Genomic DNA, 24,474 nt, shown 5'->3' on the forward strand with positions numbered 1-24,474 from the left:
CCCCACGCTCATCTCTCCGTCACATGGTTTTGTGAAGAAGGGGAGGGCGCCGAGTCTGGGGCGGAAGGTGCTGGGGTGGGCGCGGGTGGCGGGGCGGGGGCGCAGAGGATTTCGGACAGGTCGTCCATGATACAGGTCTCCTTGGGGTCGACCAGGTTGAATTCCCTTACGAAAATGATGAAATGTGCATACAGAGTGTTCAAGTGGCCCTGCAGGTCCAGAGCCACCGTCTCTTTAAAGTGCGACCAGTAGAGGTGAGCCAGCACGTGGAACAGGTACCGGCAGATCTTCTTCACCAAGGACTCGAAGGAGTTAGGGAACTCTTTGCCTGAAGAGAAAAGAAAACAGGAGAGACAGGATTAGGCACAATATTCACCATGAGGGAGATTAAAGGACTGCTGGTGTTTTAGAGTTTTGTAAATTGCCATTCAAAAAACCTGTACAATCAAAAAGTGGTCACATTTACATTAAAAAAGAGGAAAACAAAAAGAAGAAGAGTTCCTTTGCCCTTTAAAACATTATTCAAAGCCTTATTAATTGATATACTAATATTCCCTCAAACAATCAAAATATGTCAATTTATGATCCAGATCCAGATAATTGTAATAAGCCTTTCTTTTAAAACTATTTTTAATAAAACAAACTAAATAAACAATCAATTGACGAGGAAGTAATCGGCAGATTAAACGACAGGGAAAATGATTGTGAAATGCTATAAATATAATCAATATCCTTATGTTTAACTAGTCATTGACTCCATCTGAGGCGGCAGGGGGCAGCAGAACCACAGCAGATACTTCTAGCAGGCAGTAACCTTCAGAGGAAAACTCACCATATTTTGTGGGAAAGATTTCCTCATCTGTGACCAGTTTCTGACAAAGACTCATTACGAAGTCGACGTATTGTGGAGCAGTGCACTTCGTCTTCTTCCCCCTCTCGTCATACCAGTAGTATATTCTAAAAAGAGAAAAAAAAACAACATGAATCCCTGTATCAAAAATACATTGCAAAATACCATGCAAGACATATCACTGTGGGACATGATACTGTTACACAACTGTGGTTTATTAATCATAGTGAATGTCTTATATCAAATATACTTGTGGTTTAAGACAAAGCGGTGCATTTCCTGGTGATGAAATGTATTCAAGCAGGAACAAAAACAACATGCAGGTGGCCTATGAGACATCCCTTATTTCCTCATTTAGGGAAAACTCATTGTCTAAGTGCCTTCTTGCTTTATAAATGACTCGGTGCAGATTAAGATACGGTCTAGCTGCACTACAACACATCCTTATCCAGATATCGTGATTCATTCTGGTGGACTTTCTCAGCTCCCTGAACCGGAGCTTTTATTTCAAGATTGTGAAAAATTCCTGTTGTTCCTGCTGTTACAGGACCGCCCCCCCTCCCCCCAATCCCTCTGCTGATCAAATGTTTCCGGAGGGGATGACCCAGATAGCTGAAGTGTAGGCGGGCGGATCAGAGTTATAGTTAACAAATGTCAATCAGCAGGTCAGAGGGACAGAGCCAGTCACGCTAGAAGGTCACCAGACACCTTAGGAAGAGGATGAAGGAGCTAACCAGGGACTAGTAACCACGGAGACAAAAGACCAGCTGAGTGACCCGCAATCTGGAGAGGTTGATTCATAAACTGATGAGAAATGTGCATGCAGGTGTTTCTGTGGGCAATTAGAGGGTCCGGGAGGCAGTGGGGCAGACATTACAAATCCTGAGGAACGTAAGGGGTCCACATACCTGACCCTGCTGACCACCAGACTCACTCAGGATTAGACTGTTTGTGTGTGGGAGTGACGCCGACTAACCTACAAACACTCCGACATGATGAAACCTTGGCACAAACAATATAAACAACTCTACGGAGGATAGTTTACTTACTGTTGATGAACAGATTGGTTATGGCATGAAAGGATTATATTAAATGTATTAAACTTTTGAAAATCTGTCTTATTGTATTGTTTTCTCTCTTTCTTTATTCTATACTGTTTGTATAACCGTATATCATGTCATCCCCTATTCCCCCTCCATTCTCCAATAAATTGTTTCTGTTTATGTTATGATGTTTATTAGGGATGCACCGAATATTCGGCCGCCGAAAATTATCGGCCGAAAATGGTTAAAAAGGCCCTTTCGGCTTTTTAACCATTTCCTGAACAATTTTCATTGTGAGTTATAATTCAACATCTCAGGAGGGAAATGACAGCAGCACAGTGTTCAATATATTGTACTTTCGGTATCTAAATGATACAATGTTGTTTACATTGCTCATGAAATTGTAATTTAATTTGTAATTGATTGTGGATTGCTGGATTTTTTATCCAGATTTATAACTCCAATTGGCATTGTTCGCAGGGAAATGCGTTAATAAAAAGTATGCCGAATAAAGGCGCCTTTTGGTAATATCCTTTTCTGCCGATATTTTATCAATGTGGCCTTGGACTACTTTGTTTATGCAGGACAGACAGCCTATTTAGAGATCTCTTGAAACTTGAATTGTAATTTTCTTTGTAAATAGTCAGACATTGCTTGCTGAGATTATTATCCAGTTTGCACATTTGTATGCCATGCCACGCTTATAAGGTGCCATATTGCTGTCTCGCTCTGGTCGGCCTTTGCTGTGACAGTCTGCATTCTCTCTTTCTACAATAAAATAATTTCTATAACACTAGTATGACAGATAGGAATTAATTCGCGAGTTTGGGGAGGGGGAACGACTTCCTAGATGCTTTATGCTGGAGTGATCTAATAGGACATCTCATTGCCTTAATATATAATGTTCTGAAGTTTAGCCTGCTAATTGAGATATGGTAGTAATATATTACAATAGAATTCTTCCTACAAGAGAAAGTATAAATGCCACTAGCAACTTGGTATTTAAATATATCATTTTTGATTAATGCTTACTGCTATGACAATTCAATTATGTGCCTGCCACGTTAACAATAAATGCTTATTTATGGAAAACCCTATTCCTCGGTTTAGAAGACTAATAGCTGCAATTATATTTAAGTAAGTTTTGCCCATAATCATGTCTTTTCCATAATCAAGGTGGCCTGAACAACATTGGGCCCCCTAAAAGGTAATGCTTATACATCTAATATATATATTTTTTTACTAATCATTTTTCGGTCCTTTCGCATTCGGTTTTCGGTCAAATTTCGGCCTTTCGGCATTCGGCAAACTGTTTCGTATTTTCGGTATCGGTTTCGGCCAAGAATCTCCCATTCGGTGCACCCCTAATGTTTATAAGTGATGATGAAATGGGAAGGGGGGCCCACTGTGCAGTCTATATGTTTAAGGGATGTAATAAAAGAAATACAACACAACAAGCTGTGTCTGATTAACACCCCAAGGAGAAAAGTTTAGGTAAACAGATTAAATGATTGAGTTTAATGACTAGCTTAATGTTTCGCAAAGTCTTTGCAAATAGGGAATTAAATATTTGATAGGGGATTTGTAAATGACTCTTGGTAAATGGGCTATAAGAACCCGACGCTAATGAACAGTGTGAGCACACACATCTCAAACACACATCTATTCCCCCTCCCATACAAAATGAGTCTAAATAGCTACAAAATGGTTCCGTTCCCTCATAGCTCATGGAAACATTTTCTTCCAAAAATAGTGCTGAGCTCTGCCTTCGGGCAGGGGCACTGACGCTGCTGCGACTGTGGCTCAGTTCACCACAGAAAAGGGGGGGGCAGCAGGTCCTGCACAGGCAGGAAAGGGTGGGGTGCTGGACAGTGGGCAGTGGGGAAGGTTCAATCATAGACCGTGTGCCTCCACTAAGAAACACAGTTTTATTGAATTCATTACCATTTAAGTGTAATCTGGGGTGGAGCTGTGAGAAGAACTCAAATGTTTTAAAGAATTGCGTCTGTTTTCCTTGGGTCAATAGAAACTGCAAACAAAAACATGTTAATCCGCACTGCTCTCTCCTCTCTCCACACACTGCAGGAGAAGCCCTCTGGCTTCTAGCATTTGCTCAGGGTGTTGGTTCGTAGCAGTAGCTAAAGGTGACAGCAGTGGAAAGATCCACTGTTGACTGAGAGGTTAACTCATGACTCTCAGCAAACCTGTCACATATGTGTCATCATTACTCAATGAATGTGTTGTTTGTCATCGGTGCCTTTGTCATATTTGCACATGCGCTAGTAGACCGCATGTAATGTGTTAGGAGCTGTGTAGCGAGTGTTGTGGGGAATCAGGTTTTTCCAGCCTTCAGTGTACACGGGGGCAATGACGGAGACGAGAGCTCACACATAAAGACGCACCCCGCCCCGACAGGGCGAACGAGTTGGATAAATGCTTACAGTCAGTCGCCTCCCCTTCTGGTAGCTTGGCATGAATTGCCCTCCATGTGATGATCCTTTAACATTAACCACTGCAGAGGCATGTGCTGTTTTACCGCGCAAAGAAGCGTCTAACTGACTTTTATTAACCATTAATTAACCATCATTCAACCTCCTAAAAACATCACAGGCCGTTTTTCTGAGGAATCTGCCCAGTGAGTTATTGGCAGCCCCATTGCTGGCATTAGCATATTAACTAATGTCCTGAGGTTAATGGCTGACTTTTTTGGTCACAGTTTGATCACTGCACTCCATCTAGGGAGTTTTTGTGAAGTGGCTATAATGATGTTGGCAGACTTCATGTACCAGCAAGAAACACAGCCTGGACCAAAAGGGATGAAAGGTGAAGCATGCATGTATCACCAGGATGTCTTTGTTTATTTATTTGTGTATCTCTAACTGCTCTACTAAGGGCTCAGATGCAGCAGCTTCACTGTCTGTGTTTAAAACTAAATGATGTCAAGGGGTAAAAAAACAGTCCGGTGCCTTGCTCAAGGGCACCACGGCAGGGCAGGAGGTGAACTGGGACCTCTCCAAGTAGCAGTCCACACTCAATATTTTAGGTCTGGTCGGGGACTTGAACCGGCGACCCTACAGCTCCCAGTCCAAGCCCCTACTGACTGAGCAACTGCCGATGAGTAGGGACATAGGCAATAAGGATATTCCGAAACACTTATAGGGGTTTTTGCTTGTGTTGTGCGGCATAAAAAATTGAAAACTTAACAAATAGCTTAAAAAAAAGTCTTGTTCTGGGTCAAACCTGTGTGTGTAGCTTTGGATATTAAGGAAAAGAGGGAATCGGGTCTTAAAACAACCCACTTCATTTGAGTTACTCAGACTGCTGAGCTCCATAGTGGATTATAGTTTTGAGACTTTAATACGCAGTGCTGGATCACAGCTAGCATGGAGACACAATGTACATACTAAATGTACAAAGGCCTTTAGGTAAATAAACAGCTCACCGCAGTATGCAGACTCTGCATGCTGCACATTCCAGGACTATGTTGGACGTGCAAAGACTCAAATGAACCTGAGAGCACCCTCTGTGAGCCGTCCCTCGCTGACCAGGGAAACATCCCATGATGAATTAACCAATTTCTGATAAATAAACCAATGGAGCGCAGCAGGTGAGCGATGAATAAACCAAAAGGTCTGGAGATAACTTACGTGTTGCAGGCCGTCATGGCTTGACAGGTTTCTCCAGTGCAGAACTCTGAGATGGTGCTGTACTGCAGGTTGATAAGATTGAAGAATGTTGTCGCTGTAGCAAAGAGAAACAGACATTTTGTTGTAAGTCAGTGTCTCATTTGTTATGCAGGAATAACTCATAGTGTTGACACTAAAATAACAGCACAGAATGATGTGAATAACTCAAATACTGCCTGAACTTCAAAGAGGACTGTGTACTTTTCTACTGCATCTATCACTGTGATCAATGGGAAAGCAACATGCACACCAATACATCACATACTCTAACAGCGTGTGAGGAAAAATGAAAATAATGGGAGGTGGTTGCAGCTTCCACAAGCGTTTAAGTTGCTGTTCCAGTCACTTAAACCTGAAACAGGTATTTCTGCCAGAAGGGAAACTCCTACAGAGCCTGCTCTGCTGAAAACTGTCAGTGTGGATGTTGGTAGAGTAAACATAATCATCTATGACATGCTGAACATTTTGAATTACATGAATTATAAAGGAAATATGAAGCTTCACAGGATACACCTTCTGATTAACCTGCATCTTATGATGTTAAATAAGGTGCAACAATCTACGTTAAAGTAATTATCCAATTCTGAAAAAAGTATATTGTTTGTTTACACGAGTTGGAAGAAGGACATGGCTCCAGTCATTATTGATTTTGTTAACCAAACTATTTAATTAAAAGAAAGCTCAGCCATTATTTTTTTGTTCAAGATAAATCCCAATTAGTAGTAGACACAATTTGATACAAGTCAGCTTACATAACTTCTCATTACAAAACATTAACATGTGAAAACATGTCCTATCTGTTAAAAAAAACAAGAACGCTTGTTTTTCTTAATTTTGACTCACACTGGTTTGCATATGTTATCGAAAACAAAGGGAGGGAGACGGATGATTCTCAATAGGACAACTATATATGTCAATATGAGTTAAAAGGCTGAAGCCGGCAGTAGTAGCTGGTGTTTAATGAAGCGCTGTGCGGTGTTATTGGGACCAGACTCGACGCGGTGCCAGGCCTGGATCGTGTTATGGGCTTGGCTCTGTCAGAGCTGCAGCTCCAGAAACATTGGAACATCTCGTCATTTCCAAACAAGTGCATACCAATTGGGAAAAACAATTCCAATGTTGCACAAGGGCCATGAATTTTGATTTCATAAATAAGATAATGTGTCCCTTTCACATTCTAAATATGGCCATGTTGCTAACAGCCTGTTGCCTGTACAGGACATCTTCCTCAGTTATGTGTTTGACTGTTTGAGCTCCTATATGTACCACACATATATTCTATCGTTGACTACAGGGTAACTCACTGTTGCTGGCTAGCCATTCGTTGAGGTCTATCTCTCTGGGCAGCACCACCAGCTCCTTGAGGTCAAAGTCCACCACACGGATTTTTGTGTACTCCAGCTCCAAGTACTGCTTCTTCTCTTCTGCCGGAGGCTTCTTTCCATTTGGCTTCGCCTTCGACTTCCTGAAACACAGGAGAAAGGGGGACAGGTTAAGGAGCTGCAAATGACTCGATCGAGCAATAAAAGATAACGAAAGTGAGAAAGCAAAGGTTGATGCGAATGGTTTAGTTGCCGTTTCATTTGACAGTGCAATGAATTGGATACACTTGACTGACTGGTTATGTTGTATGAAAAAGATACCCATAACCTGTACATTACCTCAGCTCAGGCATACAAGTTTAAAAAACAAGACACTTGAATCGCCACAGAAAAACGTTACTTTTCAAAAACTGTATTCACAGAGACCTGAACAAAGGGTCCTCTGTTTCTGTACCTGAGCCCTAACTCTGACCTCTGACCTGATGTTAGGTCTTTAGCTTCCACTCAGACAGCCGTCCCCAGCGCCTTGTACTTCCACTGCTAGTTTTAGCACCGGGATGTCATATCACACTCTTCCTGCACTTCCAGGGCTGTCCCCCCTCCCCCCCCAGCCCCTGTCTGTATCAATGGAAGGAGTGCAATCTGGGGTCGAAGGTTGAAATCCTTGTCTGGGAAAATCAGAGGCTAATGTAATCGACAGCATCTGTTCAATGCTTTCCTTCCCCTGTGATGACTTTATCCCTTCATCTTCATTTTGCTCCATCTTGGCTCTGCTACCGTTGTTTGGGGTTGCTTCAGGACAAGGGAGTTCAGTTTGCTGCATGAATTTATTGCGCTTTTGTTGACCCTCATTTCCACCCGTCTTGCGCTCAGCCCTTCAATCAGTTCTCATTGCTCCTCTCTCCACACCCTCTTTCTAAACACAATGATCCAGCCATGGGTTCCTGGCTCTGTCCCCTTTCCGCCCCAGTCCCACTCCCTGTATACGGCAGCTCCGGCTCCTGGACTGGAGAGAGCTGTTCTCACAGCACTAATGACTGTTTTCCAGCAACAGTTAAACCCCTCTCACTTTTACTCAGGCCATGCTGCACCATAGCTGGACTTTACAGAAGTGATGAATGTTGGGGTTTGATGCACAGTCTACATGCAGCCTGAGATATTAGGAATATATTTAGAAAGGATAGAGGGCCGAGGGGGGAGAAAGGAATGAGGAGAGGAGGTAGATCCACACAGGCCCAGCTGATATCCATGGGAACTAATAAACACGTTACAAAACATGACAGGACTGTGGAGCACGAGGCCAGTTTAATTCCCTCCCCAGGAAGCGTAGCCCTGCTTTCCGCCTCAGCAAACAAGGGAAGGCATGTCAACATGTGGATGCATACAGAGCCAGCAGCCGTTTACTTTGTGAATGTTTAAGTTTCCCCCCTTGCATGTCCGCTGTAGTCTAATTTAGCTGTTAGGAGAAATGCTTAGCTGTAAACTGCCTGTGGGCATCATGTAAAAAAGCTAAGACTTGAAGGACCAACACTTCCACGATCACGTCCGGACACACAGGACGCTGCTCAGGTTCCCATTAGTTGGGTAATGATTCATCAAGGTGCTCGGCTCTTCCTATCAGGCAGCTCCAGAGCGTGTTTTGGCCTCATTTGAAAAACCGAGGACACTGCAGATTACACTGCTGGCTAATTATTAATGTGAGGTCACTTTCTCTTTCACCTCTTCTCTCATGTTGCTCTGCCCTCCCCCCCAACAATATATTGTCTTTCTTTAGGCTTGTAGGAAGGTGTTTCCACACATTTCTCTTCATGGCTGCAGGCTCACCTGTCCAAACTGCCTATTGTTCAGGGTCAAAAGCCTCAGGCCTCATGTTCATCTTTGCCCTCTCCTTTTGCCCTCCCTCTTTTTCATCTCTCTTTGGCCTTTTCCTTTATCTTTTGGTCCTCACCTTTAACGCTATGACCTCTACTCTGACTCACATTTGAACTCAAGTTTCTTTATGCTTTTCCCCGAAAGCTCTTTCCCGTGACTGTTTTGCTAACTTATTTGGTTTCTCCTTATCTGTCTGCGTTCCTTCTCCCCCTCAAAACAGACGACAAACCCTCTTCCTGCTCATAAGGACACGGACAGATTCATGTGGTATGTGTGGTTTTGCGCGGTGAGCTACATGTTCCATCATGTGAAAGAGCTTTACCCGAGCTTCATCCATAGATACCGTCACAACTTTTCAAAGGCTCAGCTAAGCTCCTCAGAAGAAACGCTTTGCTCCTGTAAAAAGGTTCAAGTCAGTTCTTCGCCCCCCTTTCTTTTCCTTTTGAAAACATTCTGTTTCACTGAGCTATTTCCTGCCTCTGTAATTTCATCATTTTCCACAGAAACACCCCCTCTACCTCTAGCGAACATTTGTGTGGTGAGGGGAGGTGAAATTCTGGAGCCATTAGTTTATTTTAGGATAAAGAGAACTTCCTCTCTGCCAGCTCTCCTCCCCTCATACGTACATAGTCTGTCTTCGCAGCAACACACACACAGGCTTTGTCTGTTCTTGGTAAAGTTCTCCCAGGCAAGTCTTTGCCATAAAAGGCAGCAGATGTCTCTTTCTCCCTCACCAGATCAGTGACAGGGCAGGGCAGGCCAGAAGCCAGGAGTGGAGGGGAAGTGAGGCCGGGGCCGGGCACATGTCCTCCGGGCCGGGGGGGGGGAGATGACCACAGCCTGCCTGGCACCAACAGGAACCAGACAGACTCTTGATCCAAAAACATAGTCAAGCTTGGTGGAATAACACCATGAGAAAGTCACGTGTACAAAACTGATGCCTTTTGATCTTATTAAGGAGAGGTGGAGGGCGTGAAGCAGGAAGACAGACATGCTGGTGTTTATCTGCAATAAAACACAATAAGGAAGCCGGGTTGTATAGTCGGGTGACACCGAGGTCAGTGCTGCAGAGGCTGAGGAGTGACAGCTGTTCAACTGTGTCTGTTAACGACTCTCTAATCCCTTTCACTTTTCCCAGCAACACCGCCTGCCCCAGCCCCCTGCCGTCTTCACCAACTCATTTTCCTTCTGTCCCACTACAAGTACCCACCTAACGAACAAACTATGTTGCACGCACACCTGTGACTTTAAGAAAACACACACAATCTAATACACGTCACTGGCTGTTGCTCCCTTTCCCTTTCAGCTGGTCACAACAGCTGCCACAAGCCTGATCCCAAAAAACAGAAGAAGAGAGTCTTGTTTGGTCTGAGAGAGTGCGCCAGTGCAAGCACGTGTGTGACGACAAGAGTGTGCATGCCATATTGATTTTAAGTGCGCCAAACATACATCTCTCTGTCCTCACACTGGTGCAAATATGAGCTGCTGTGTGTTAGCTGAATACCGAATAAACTTAAGGAGGAGCAGCCCTCTGGCAGGTTCACCATTCTCATTACCAGAACCTGGTTCCAATTAATCATGGAACCACTCGAGGCCACATTACAGAGCTGCGCCAGAAAATTAGTTTAAGTGCTATCTCTAAAACACTACAATTTGCTACTAAAGAGCTCCCTCTTATCGTTTTGCACCCACATACACAGAGCAATGTTTCAAAAGGGGAACATTTCAGACCATGCTAGTTATATATTTATATATTTGGTAATGATATCAACATTCAAACAACCATTCAGACACTGATGCTCATGCTATAGGTTAAAAAGTAGAGGATATACATTTTGTATTAAGGGGCTGTCTTTGATGAATACAGCATAACTCTGATTCAATGAGCTTTGTTAAACTGGTTTCACTTTCCTCAAAACTGCCCATATATATATATATATATATATATATATATATTAGAAGCAATTCATGTAATCTGCGAGGGTACATAAACACATAAACAGCGTGTGTGAGCATCCATCAATGACAAGACAGACAATCTTTTCTAAGACAGACGAGTCCTGAGGGATTTTCTTAGACTGCAAACTTATCCTACATGTAGAATCTTCATGTCAGGAAAAAAAACATCTAAAAACAAATACAAGACATTTTTGTTACCTCTTTGGAACAAGATGAGGCCATTCAGGTTGCCAAAACATGCTTCTCCGTGTCGCACCCTGTTGTGAATACAGTACTGTTTGCTAGAAAACAGCCCCTTGAGTCTATAAAATGGTTATAAGAGATAACAGGCACCAGAAACCATAATCAGAGGACTTCGTCCCAGGTACATTCAGGTGCCGTTTACACGGGAACGAAACGGGTTGTATCCGCCACTTTTCTCTTTCGTATAGCCCGTTCTTTCACACAAGGCCGTAACGGATCCCGCAAACGATAACGGGTCCCAAGGTGGATAGATCTGCAAACGGAACGCTCTGGGGGTCCAAACGGCTGTGTGTACGTCCTATACGATCATTTCCTGATAACGATGAAGCCATGGCCCCACCTCTGCTGCTCACTGCTGTAGCATGGTCATGAGCTACTGACCTTGCTACAGATGTTAGTGCAAAATCAGCTCCTCTACCACAATCATCAGCAACAAGTGGACATGGAGAACTACATGAACTACAAGTGGCTAAATCCACCGCGGAGAATAAACAGAAGGGCAACCAGGCAACCATGCTCGGGGGTCTTCTTCGCTGCTTTTGGTTTATTTTGTGGCGGAAGTACAGCACCACTTACAGGCCCGGCATATGTACTCCAGCGGGTCGAGCGGTCTTGTGTGAAGGGACATGTTTATTGAGCCGTATCCGTGTGGACGGAATACTTTTTTGATATTTTATTTGGTTTGCGTTTCCATGTGTAAATGGGGCATAAGGAAATCAAACACTTCAAACTGACCTTTAGACAAACACCTGCTAGGTCAGAGAGTGAATCAATTGGATGTCAGGAAGTGGCTCCGACTGATTATAAGGTTCACAGCATTCAAGGGTTAGAAAAACTGCAATAAAAAATCAATAGCAACAGGATATCTCTCTAATCTCCGATAAGAATGGAACTGAGAGAACTAACTTGAGCCATTTTGTAAAAAGAGTAGCTTCAGTCAGGAGGATCAGTTTTCTCGTAGTCTGGCCTCCTGATCTATTTCAAGATTTAAATTGAATAGACTCAATGGCCCTTTTCCCCCAAAAAACCACAGACAGAGGAGAGCAGGCAGTCTGAGCACACTGAAGCTAAACCACAGCAGCCATTACGGGTCTAAAAAGAGACAGAGTTAAGGATGGACTAAAGCAGACGTTTGCCTTGCAGTACTTAAGCCTACACAGTAAACCGCTCTGTCAAAGTAGTTTATGACGTTTCTAAAAAAGCATTGGTGCACAAATATTTCAGTTTTCAGTAAATTTGAGTTCTGGAGTGAAGAGATAAGAAGAAAACACAAACAAAGAAGGCACAGCTGCCACAACTTAATCAGTAGCATCACAAGGGGTGTCAGAGGCACTGTAAATCAGTACAGAATTGACACACACACACACACACAGGCTACCCCCCCCTTTCCCCTCGTCATCCTATGCTAAACCCCATTCAGTGGCTCTGAGGCCTGCAGAGTATGTAAAGACCCCCCACCGGCACTATAATGGGGCCTCTTTAACATCACAACACAACGTGTGCGACAGGAAAGGGGTCTTTGGGTGGAGATAAGATTGAATCCCTGGTTAAGCACTTGGAAAATGTAACCTTGTTAGAAGAAGGTTGGCTGGGACAATGGTATGGTAGGAAGCTATCGACAAGGATCTTATGAATGAGGAGCTGAAAGAGATTTATCTAAACTCGAATCAATCCAACATCTGGATTGCTACTGAATGAAATAGGTAAAAAACCATAACAGAAAGCGTGTGTGTTTTTGGTTTGTACCCAGCACTATCCCAGTAGAGAATATAAGCAAGAAATAAACATGTGAAAAAGGGTTAGATCGTTAAAATCTATTGAAGCCATCTATCCCACTCTAGTATTCATACCTGCTTCCAAGCAAAGGACATTCAACCATTCACAGGCAGAGCAAACTGGTTAAAAGTGGAGCTATAAACAGGTCTACGCCCCCCCCCCACCCCCTCATAAAACCAGAAACTATGCATCCTTGTTAACTTTGATGGAGTGTTTTTTGTTCAGTTTTTCCAATACACGTCAAACGTGTGAAAATCCCCCGGTGTAAATAACTTGGTGTATTTCCCTGTAAGCAGCTGATTCCTGTAATAAGGTGCCGAGTTCCAGCAAAAATATGAGCAGCCCAACTTGACTGGATCTATCAAAGGTTCTTGCAAAAGACATAAGATACGTTACAATAACGCTCTCTACTGTGTTCATTTTCTCATGCCCACAATCTCGTAAGAGATCCTAAAATGGTGGATATTTTTTCTCTTCAATATCTCTCTCTGAATCTTTACAGACTACAATAGATTACATTTTTGAGGCTTGTGCCCTTGGGGCTGCTGCTTAAAAGCACACCTGTCCCCAGACTTGAAAGGTAAGAGGAAACTTAAGCAAAGCATTGACAGGATGGCCTGTCCCCTGGAGGAACGCACTCATGATGAGTGCAGGTTTTCTTCACATGACACCTACAGGGTATTATTACTCATAATGTCAAATAGGTTCAAATATTATTTGAATATTGCCTTACTCGCCGATTATCTTTGTATGTCACACAAACCCACTGTGTTAACACTCCTATTTGGGTTATGCATTAAGTTACGTCCGATATGTCAGATTGCTGACCACACCATTGCTTACGAGTAGTAAACAAAAGAGAGATTCAGAAAAAGGCAATCACAAGATCCAATTTCAAAGTATTTCGCCTGTTGCCCTAAATGTTAACACTATAATGAACTGCCTACAGTGTTGGTAGGATTCTCTAAATAAGGATTTACAGGTTTGCTACCTTGTCCAAAGTGTGCTCATTTATCAATTTCGGTTAAAACCAAAAACGTTTAAAACTGATTTAAAATAATTTCCTCTTTAGGTTAAGCATGCTAAATCGTTAACAGTCTCTTGAATAATTGATTAGACTAGATGAGGAGACGGTGTCACATTTCTCTTGCTCTTGTTGAGTCTTGTTAGTGAGAGTTGCAGAAAGAGGAATGAGGCGTTCAGGCTCTACGTCCCCTACCACCACCGGCTGCTAAATCGCAGTAACCCCGGAACCAGAGGGTCCCGGACGGTGCTTACGTAATTGGCGCTGAGAGTTGACAACTACTTATCCTCCAGCCTGAGTTATAGAGGAATGGTAAAGCATAATGGTTTTAAGCAGGCAACTGGCGGGACATGAGCACAAAGTGGCGTTACTTATTCGGTTTAATATCTGTCAGTCACCGGACGTCTGTACCTGTGTAATAAACTGCGGAATGATTAAATAAAACGTCGGGGAAACAATACAAATAAAGTGAACAGCATAACACGACATATTAACAAAAGTTAAACGTTATATACTCGGAGAATACGTCTCCATCGATCCTCCGAAGCCTAAATGAATTATACAATTGTGCAATTTACAGTAGAGGCTCCGCTCCGAGAACAATAGCGGAGACGGTTTTGTTAAGTAGCTATGAATTGAAACGGTATTTTACCTTAGAACTTTTCCGACTGCCTGAAGCACCATTTTGCAACTTAGTCCGTTTTTGGAGTTTTTCTGAGAGTGCATGTCCGTGTTATCTCCAGAAAAGGAGCAATAATCTCCGACCATGGTTTAAAACATGAACACAAATGAGTTACTTTCCGCTTCAAATTACTCAGGTGGAGTCTATGCGAATCACACCAAAGTTTGAATCTATCTGAAGCTCTGACTTACTATGACTGTACAGTCAGGAGAACAACTTTGTCAAGTTTAGAAAAGACCCTCCCTCTCAGCCCTCTCGTCCAATCAGAGGAGAGGGTGGGCGGACTGCAGTGACGTCAGAGTCTGCCCATGTGGATTTGGTTGGGGCATCTCCGCTAGGTGATTTACAATGTAGCAACAGGTGGTCAGCCAGTAACGTGGAGTACAATGGAATAAAAAGGTGTCGCTACATGTAAGTGCCTGCTATTGGACAGGTTTACATAATCATGGCTTTTAAACAAAGGACAACAAATGTAAATACACTTAGCAGCCCATAGAAAAGCTAGAAAAGCTACGAATGTTTCAGTTTCAACAGCCCAACATTAATGCACCAGAAATATAGCTTTGACCGAAAGAGTTTTAAAAAAAACACATATTTGTCACTATATGTACATTATGAAAATGAGCAAACACTGACGAGGACTGTCAAATGAAGTTGAAACTCTAGCTGTGGTTAAAATGATTTAGCCAAAACACATCCTAATTTTTACAGTGGTAAATATAACTGTAATGTTAGCTAAAAAGCACATTTTCATATTATATGAGCCATTCAAAGATAAGTAAAATCCCAGTCAGGTTAAAAATACAACAAATACAGAGGAAACAACTTTAAAATAACTTCTATGTTGGGTTCAAAATCTCAACATGGTATGTTTTCAACAGGTTTAGTTGATGTCTTAATTCTGAGTCCACCTACGAAGGCTGGCAGCTGTAATGACATGTTCAAACATGTCAAAGCTGAAGAACCAGCAGAGAATCACACACATTCTGTTTGAGAGACAAAGGCAGATTCACAGGGATATCTAGAGGTCTCTGTGTGTGTCTGTGGGGCGAGGGAATTGTTTGTAACAATTGTTTCAGAAGCTTTGTATTATTGACATGATTTGAATAATACAATGTGAAATCTAATGAAATTGTCCAAAGGAGGCTGAGCCAATAACACGCAAGTATAACATGAGGAAATGAACCCGGGGAGTTGAGACTCATGAGAAGATTACCGCTACAGAAGTGTTACAAAGCCATAATTTCCTCGCCCTTCTCCCCTCTAATTATTGCCTCTCAACAAACCTCCTCTCTTATTCTCTCATGTATGGCCTCACATTTCTCCTCCCTTTCTGGATTTTACTTGACTCTCCCTGTCATTGTCTCCCCTTCGTTCCCTTAGACAAAAGTTGTGGGGGCCATGGTGGAGCTGCAGATGTGAGAAACCCTGGACCAGCTGGCTGCTGTTACACAGACACACAAAGACACACTAATCTGAGGGATCTGTGGAGCTATGTGCACTCCATGTATGTGGGTGGGTGTAAGTAGCTGCGTGAGGAAGATAAAAGAGATTGTGAGGGTGTTGTATGCGAGGACTGTGCTTATAGATGTGTGTAATTTGTGTGTGTAGCAACTGTAGACATGCTGGTGGAGTTTACTGTGCACTGTTTGACCCTCTTGCTTATGGTTAAATGTGATTTAAGAAATGATCAAAAGTGACAGAGGGTCCGACAGGCGCCTTGCTGTAGCCACATTTTACATACGTGACTCCTTCTCACAACACTACAGTTACACACCGGACTGGAGTTTAGTGTGTGGAGCTGTGTGATCCAGGGGTTACTGGCTCCTGCTGTGGTAGCAGGGGTGAGGAGCAGGGGGTGAGGGGAGAGAGACCAGAACAGGGCACTGACTTTTTCCATGGTGCTAAATATAGCATCAGCCTGCCTAGCTCATAAAGAAGACAGAGGACAGTGTCAAGAGAGACAGGGGAGGGGGGCATGCTATGCGTCTGTGTGTGTGTGTGTGTGTGTGTGTGTGTGTGTGTGTGTGTGTGTGTGTGTGTGTGTGTGTGTGTGTGTGTGTGTGTGTGTGTGTGCTTCCTAATCGGTGACTGTGTAAGAAGGTGAGTGACCAGGTGTGAGGGGGGGGTTGTGGTGGGGCCTGGGGTTTGACCAGAGTAAAGAAAAAAGTACATGTGTCTGCAGCACAGAGTATTTAAAACTCTGCAAACAAGACCCCAGATTTTTGGTCAGCTTCGTAATCTTCTTAACCTATTTTTGTTATCTGAAATGTTCTGATTTCAGTTGCTGAATTATTACAGTTTTATACTTATTTATTTGGGCGAAGTTCGTACAGCTGCTAATTTTTGTTTCTATGTTTGTCATATATCATACCGGCTTTATATAGACTTGTGTAAACAGACTGTATATAAAGTGTTGTGTTATATATAACATTGTAAAAATGTTGATATAGATGATCCATGAAGTGCTTTGGTGCTACTTGTGACCACCCAAGATAAAGCTGTACGTTGCCGTAATGGAAATCTCGTGCTCAGGGAACTTTCCATTCATTTGCTCGCTGGAAATTAAAGACATCCATTCAAGATCACTGGGGCTTGGCCTGGGCCTCTAAACTCAGTGCTGGAGAAAGCGCTTTAAAGAGTCAGGCGTCAAAGTTGAAAAAGCCGGTGGGTTTTAACTTAAAGTGTTCTTTTCTGTAGTTACACAGGTAGTTTGTCAGGTTATGCGAGATGCAGGCTAACAGAGCAGACTGAGCCATCGAGCTGCTCGGGGTGGACCCGCTTACACAACGTCTGACGTGCATGGAAACAAACGGGCACATACCATGGTCTGAAAGACAGAGGTCTACTCTTTCTTCTCCGCTAACGTCACGGCCCTTTCCACTATTCAGACAAGACATGGCATCACTCACCTGCCACCATACTCTCACAAAACCAGATGTTTGCTGGCACTATTCCAGGCCTTTCACAGGGAGCACTACAGTAAAAAAAGTTAAAATAGATTAATAATTTCTTCAACGGTTACTTGAGGTTACATTTAAAATGGGTTACATGAGAACTTTGAAAGATATTTGCACTACAAACCACCCTGGAGATACAGAGCTACATTAAAGGCCCATATTTAACAAGTAAACACATCCTTTGTTAAAAAGAGGGGAGGAGAAATATTGAAGGCAGTACATTAAAACACTTTGACGTCACTGGTCTTGTGTCTGATGAATGTGTTGAGCCTTAAATCTGATTAATGAATAAATAACAATAACTACAACGACAACTGATCAGACCAACAGATAACAAGGGGAAATCGACAGCAGAAAAATGTAATTATTTCAATAGTTACAGCGTGGATGTTTAGGAGGTGGGACTATGTTGTAAGAAACATGTTTTACTGGAATGTTGAAGAGTAAAAAGACGTAATAGTCGCTTTAAACAATGTACTGTTGAAGGAAGAGACATTAACTCTTATAACCTCACAGAAAAACACATTAGAAGTGGTCCAAAAGGAGAAAGACATTTTGCGACTAAATCTGTTTGCCTGCAGCGCTCTCTTTGCTGCCGTGCGATGATGGCTGGCCCAACAGGTTGGGTCTGAAAGTGAGCGGACATTCCACCTATTACAGACAAAGACAACACTGACTCCAGGCCAGCCAGCAGATGAGTCACAAATGCAGCAGATGAGCCTTGGGGCCTGGCAACAGCTCAGTTCCAGCCCTGCCAACGCTAAATCTCCAGCCAATCATAGCCGGGATCAAAATGACAGGCGGGTCAGGCGGCCAACCATGTTAAAAACCAAAATGAATAAATACAAATCCCAGCAGTTCCAAGTTTTTCTGTAAGACCTTCAGTTGGCGCTGCGTTCGGGGTGTGTGGGAGTGGTGAAGTGTGTTTAGGTAAGGTCTTAGCCAGTGAAAACAGTGCACACTGAGGGTCTTTAGTGCCAGGGGGTTTTCTATAGGCCGGGATAGAAAGGTCAGCAAGGCCAGGAGACACTCTGCACACCGAACCCGGCGACCCGACGGCAATACCAACCAGTCATTTCTGCGGCGACAGCTACAATTGTTTTAATTATTGCCAAAATTGCAATGTTGGTCTGACATCTCTGAATGAAAAAACTGAACCAGTGTTTTTAGTGTCTTTCCTAGAACTTCAACTCTCTCGTTCAACTCTTCCCCCGTGCATGAGACGCTCAGTATGCATAACCCGCACATTTTGAAGCGTCTATAGTGTGCGTCCGTGCCAAACGTATATTATCAAACTTGGCAATTAGTCCACCTCTGTACTTAATGACATTTTTATCATGCCTTGATTTATGAAGTGCACACGCCTCATCTCTGCAGAGCGCTCTTATCGTACACACTGTGCATTATGCACCAATACATGGCATTTTACACATCATGTTAATATATAAAACCCATCAGTTCTTGCCCATTGGTTTTTCTTTGACCTTCCTATCCACCTTTAAGACCTTCAAGTTGTCTTTCTCTCTTTGCACGTGTGCCCCTTTTCTCCCTGGCTTCATCTCTCCTTCGCTGCATTCCTTTAGGGGAAGGGCTGCATGCAAAGACATGCCAGCGCACTCTGCACACGCAGCCTGGCTGAACAAAAGAAAAGAAGATCTGAGGAAAAAAGAACAACATGAAGAGTCTCAAGAGCGGCAGATCTCAGGAGTTTAGTTTGACGTGTTTCTCTTTGTTTGGCAGGGAGATGTGTGCACTTCATGAGCAAACATATTAAACTGTATGCTCTATTTAACAGCCGCAAGGGCACCAAGGAAAAATAATCCACTTCATTAATGCTTCTGCACTCGTAATCTAATTAACATCCCAAATGATAAACTGTTTCTGCATGTTATCTGGAGCTATTATATAAAAAGGGAGAAGCCAAGTATGTTTTAGAGGCAGGAGGCCATGTTCTGCCTGGTTTATGACTGAAGGAAGAGAGGGCTTTAGCAAGATGGAAGACAGGAGATGAGAAATACCAGACTCGTGTCCAGAAGTTCATAAATCACCATCTCCATGGATACTGCGTAGATATCGGCGGGAATAGGGCAGAAAGGAATATGAGGAGGAGATACGGTTGAGAGGGAAGGAAGTGAGAAAGAGGGGAGCAGTTGAGATTAGGTAAGAATGAGGGATGGGCTCTGCGGGAGAAGGGAAGTGAAAAACAGAACAGAAAAAGGAGAGTGAAAGAGAGCAGAAACTGAGATTTGGATAAGAGGAGTGAAAGAGTTTGAGCTGTGTGGGAGTTTGTCACAGCATGCCCTGGCCTCGCTGCACTCCTCCTCCCTACATTCCTTAGCAGGGGAGAGTCTAGATCCATCCCATATTTTGCCACCTGGGCAGCAAAACACCTGTTTGTCTCTCCACACACACACACACACACACACACACACACACACACACACACACACACACACACACACACACACACACACTAATGGGGATGGTAATGTCAGAGGCTACGAGATCACAGCTAATAGGTCAAGGCGGAACAGGAGAGCAGAGCAGGCTGGGGGGGGGCTGACCTGTGAATTAACCTGTGACATGCTGCTGCATCACTCAGTCACATTCTGTATGTGCTATGAACACCTGTGTCCTCAGGATTAAGGCCCGCAGGTTAGACTCCATCAAAGTCACAAGATGAATCACATCACAAATAGGACTGGGACAGTGTGGGAAAGAGGCTGCGCTGTGCACTATGTACACAACAACATGCCCCTTATATCAGAGGTGGTCATCTCTAACATTAGGGGACAATTATTTTCGTTATCAATTAATCTGCTGACTATTTCCTAGATTAATCGATTAGTCAACCTTCTGAAAATAGTGGAACATGTCCACAAGTCTCAAAGCCCAAAGTGTTAAGAGAATGTCTACGGAAGATATTCAGATTGATATAATATAATATTTGTTCATGAAAGATGACTTTAGTGTGTGATCGATTATCAAATTAGTGGTTATGTTGTCCATTAGTAGGCCAATCATTTAAACTGGAACTCCCAGCAGCTTGTAAGATGAGTGATAGACCTTTAAAAAACTGTCCTTATAGTTGAGGTTCAGACTTCATTCTTAGAAATGTGACTGGATTGGACTCCCCCTTAGTGCATTTAGTAGTTTTTCTTGAGCTATTGATCATATCACATGATCTTTATCTGCACTTCAGATGGAGTTTCCCCAGGGAATTTATTTGTTTGCACTTGTTTAGAGCACTTCAAAAACGACTTCTTGGATGTAAAGCAAAGTCTTTAAACTAATGGCTGTTGGGATATTAGAGACCAAGTTATTATACAGTGTAGCTGTTTGCATGTGTTGTGCCTCGTGCATAGCTGGAGGAAAAAGAAAAGGTTACTGAAGGCTACCCTTCTTCCCAGAAATGTAATAAACCTCAAAAAGGAGAAGAATGTGGCTTTTCCTGGGAGGGATATCATAACCTTGGCACGGAGTTAAGGACACAAACACACTAAACTTCTGATCTCCCAACTGCAGATAAAATTCAGAACATTTCTGAACCAAACCAAAACATTACGAACTGATTAGAGCTCCAGTGTAACACAGCACACAGCACGGCACAGAGCTCACAAGTCAAGAGGCAACTCAGGTGTGAGATTGCCACCTGCTGGCGCAAAATGCTTCTGAGCACATTTTTTACATCAGGTAAATGAAATCAAATTATTTTAAAACCTGGAGAACAGCAAATAGACACTTAAAAAGGAGATTAAATATTGTTTTTTTCGGCGTGCGACTTATAAGAAAGCTGAGAGTATACTACATCTCTACGAACATTAACCACCTTTGGAAAAAGCTTCTAACTCCAACTTAAAGGAACTTAAAGCTAGACTGAGTTTTCCATTCCAGATTTTATAACAAGGGTGTGGATTCTGTGTGTCAGCGTGTGTGTGTGCTCTTTTGTGACACTTGACACCGAACCAGCACTATGCTGACGCTATAGACGCCAGCATTCTTTGAAGAAAAACTTAACGAGTCACTTTCCACTAATACTCTGGCTGAGTAACCAGAAAAAACATACAGAAAAGCAAAGTGTGAAACATTCAAATGTACATTAAGCAAAAGACTATTAAACAGTGAAACCACTGAGTGTGGAGAGGCGAGGTTCGGGGGTGAAAACGCAGGAGTTTGTGAGCTGTGGTAAAACATTTGCTTTAATGTTTGCTCAGGAGCACAAGAGGCAGTCTGTAAGGAGGAGAGAATAAAATGGAGGGGGCTGGATGGAGGAGAAAGACCTTCATGGAACACAGGTAAAGATGGGAGGGAAAAAAGCATTTGGATAGCGCCCATGTTTTCACAGAATGCATATCACTGGGAGTGTGATGGGGTAGGTCATAGGGAACAGAGTTGTCTTTAATGGTCCTAAGGAAAAACTAAAAAACCAGATTCCAAAAATGGTCTGAGAGGAAGATGCCTCACTTAAAGAAGCTGAAGTGCAATGTCAGAATCATTACCAATACTACTTTGCTAAGTCTTAATGACATGGGACAGCACTACCTAATACAAAGACAGACACTGTAAGTTACCCTTAAAAGAAAAGAATATTCTAGAAATAAGGAGGGTGTGGGTATCATGCTCACAGTTTGGGTGGCTTCTTGCTCCATGACTGTGCATGCCCGCCCTGATGCAGCTCATTAACCCCTAAGTGAGGGCATTTAGTCACAGACTTCCTGCCGAGGGGAATGTGGATGTGACCTGTACAGCTTCCCAGAACACACAGAGCTTAATGTAAAGAATGTTCCTTTAACACGGTCCAAGCCAAGTAATTGGTGCCGATGGCCTGACAAACCAAACGGCACTACAGTGAGTGACTGATTGATGTCGAGCAGTTTGTTTCTGCCCGAGTGACCGTGTCGACATATTTTGCATATCACATTCAAACAGAGCGTGAACGATGAAATGAGGTAAGTATTTGAAAAATGCTTAACATTTTCATTAGATAAGGACAGGTATGGCACAGGCATCACCGCGAGGAAAACCCTTCAAAGCAGCCACCAAGTCGTCAGCATGGACGATAACTATTTAAAAATCAGCTGATAAGATCAGCACGCTTCCTAAAGAGCACAAGTCAAATCACATTAGTGCGCTTCCTGACACACGCAAATCCGTTTCTAGGTATGTTACATAACTCGAGCAGCGAGGCCGCATTCTGCCGGGCCGTGAGGTGCAAACAATAACAAACAGAGAGGAGGGATGAAAGGAGAGGTTTAGGGGACCCCTTTCCCAGGGGAAATGTCTCATTTCCTGTATCAGCAGACAGTACAGCTGCATCAGACTGTCTGGCATGTGAGCGGAGCCACGTTGTGTTTGGGTTGTTATTTCGCCACAGCCTATGCCCAGTTTGCTCTTTGACGCTGAGAACATGGAACCTAGTGACGCGGTCAAACCTCGCTGAGCTACTGACGAATAGTAAACACGCTGTTATCTTTAAATAATATTCTACAAAAAACAGTATCTTTTGTAAATTTAGTATAACCGTTTTCAATGTTTCACTGCAATTTCATATATTTTGACACTTTTATTTGAAATCAGTATTTGGGTCTTTCAATGGTTTTTATTTCAATATTTAGGCTACATTTTTTTTTTACTTTTCTTTTTTCTTTAATGAATTGTGACAACTTGTGCAGGTGCATATACAAACATAAATGACAGATACATTTTCTTGCAAAGTAATATTGTTTGTGGGATAACAGGAACATTGACACAGTTAAAAGGAAAAATCACAATATCAATGAGGGCAGACTAAAAATGACAAGAACAGCACCTTTTGAGAACTGTTTGAATAAAAACTGAAATGTATAACCTTTTACAAGTATTATTTATTGTTGGATTGTTGTATTAGACTGCTGTAAAAACACATACAGAGAAAGAAACCTAGTTGAATTACTATGTTCTTGAGTAAAATTAGAACCAATGTGGTTTCCTTAACGATGAAACGTAATATATTCCTCATCTCCTTGTCGACCTTCCTCCATTGTGAAATATCCTTTGAATCTCTCTGTGAATGACGTGGGCTTCTGAGAAAACACTCATGTCCGTGCAGCATCTCATTAACAGTGTTTCCCGCAGATGTGAGTGTGCGAACATTATGTGTCCGTCAGCTCGAGAGCGTTTTGCACAGTAGCCGTTATCTCAAGAGCTCATCGCTGGAGTCGCCAAGGCAGCAGAGAGACCGGTCGGCTTTCAAAAACATCAAACTCACATCTGCTGCTCTGCTTATCACAACAACCGCACGGTCAGAGAGAACAAGGACATTTTCACAGAAGAGTACAGCCAGTGCATATCTACCCACACACACACTGACACTGACACACACACACACACACACACACACACACTGACACACAGACAGAGTGGTACATTTAAAAAAACTAATTAGTGCCAGTTGTTCTCTCTGATTATCAAGGTTCACAGGGTGCCTGATTAAAAACTTGCATCATATACACTCACGTAAATTGTCTTTTACCATATTCCAAAAATACCATAGTGCATTCTGTAATCTTCAAATAGTTATTTTTGATTTATAGAGAAATCATTGTGATCGTGTTTTTGTCTTTACATCAATCAAAAACAGACAATCACATCTTAGAAAGGACAAACCAAACCTTCTTTAGTGTTCTATGGGAGTGCAAAAAAGAAAAGAAAAACATAAAAGACGGACAACTAAATGAGCTTCCTGATGACTAGACGAGATCTTGCCACCATCTGATAGCAGAGGAAACTCTGGTCCATTGTGTGAGTTTGATTAACACCGAGTGTATGAAGGCGTAGGAAATGGTCACACCCAGGATTGGGCAAAGAGGTGAAGACAAGCATGTGACTGATTAACAAACCGAAAATCCAGCTGGTGGAAAATATGAGCCAGTCAGCGCTCCCTGTAGGAAGCTCTGGTGAGAACGCCTCTGTGTACATTTCAGCCTCTAACCAGCTTATGGGTTTACCTACGGTAATGTGGGTGTGTGGCAAGAAGCAACACCTCTTCTGAGAGGAAGTCTGATCTCTCCGAGGAGGA

At 42.8% G+C, this 24,474-nt stretch overlaps 1 protein-coding gene across 4 annotated transcripts in view; it reads right to left on the reverse strand.

Moving 5' to 3' along the window:
* Positions 1-6: 6 nt before the first annotated feature.
* The window catches only part of mob2a (MOB kinase activator 2a), a 56,290-nt gene continuing 31,822 nt past the window's right edge, over positions 7-24,474 (reverse strand). For 3 of the 4 annotated variants that reach the window (XM_010765806.1, XM_010765791.1, XM_010765798.1), the window contains exons 2-5: positions 6,884-7,044; positions 5,541-5,634; positions 833-957; positions 7-328 (exon numbers count right to left, since the gene is read on the reverse strand). In XM_010765806.1, the coding sequence (XP_010764108.1) occupies positions 9-328; positions 833-957; positions 5,541-5,634; positions 6,884-7,044 (700 nt within the window). In that variant the 3' untranslated portion in view covers positions 7-8. Of the gene's footprint in view, positions 329-832; positions 958-5,540; positions 5,635-6,883; positions 7,045-14,427; positions 14,656-24,474 lie in introns of those variants that run through there. The other variant, XM_010765787.1, reaches the window with a different exon arrangement.

Source organism: Notothenia coriiceps, unplaced genomic scaffold (genome assembly GCF_000735185.1).
Source record: "Notothenia coriiceps isolate Sejong01 unplaced genomic scaffold, NC01 NC01_scaffold00000290, whole genome shotgun sequence".
NCBI lineage: Eukaryota > Metazoa > Chordata > Actinopteri > Perciformes > Nototheniidae > Notothenia > Notothenia coriiceps.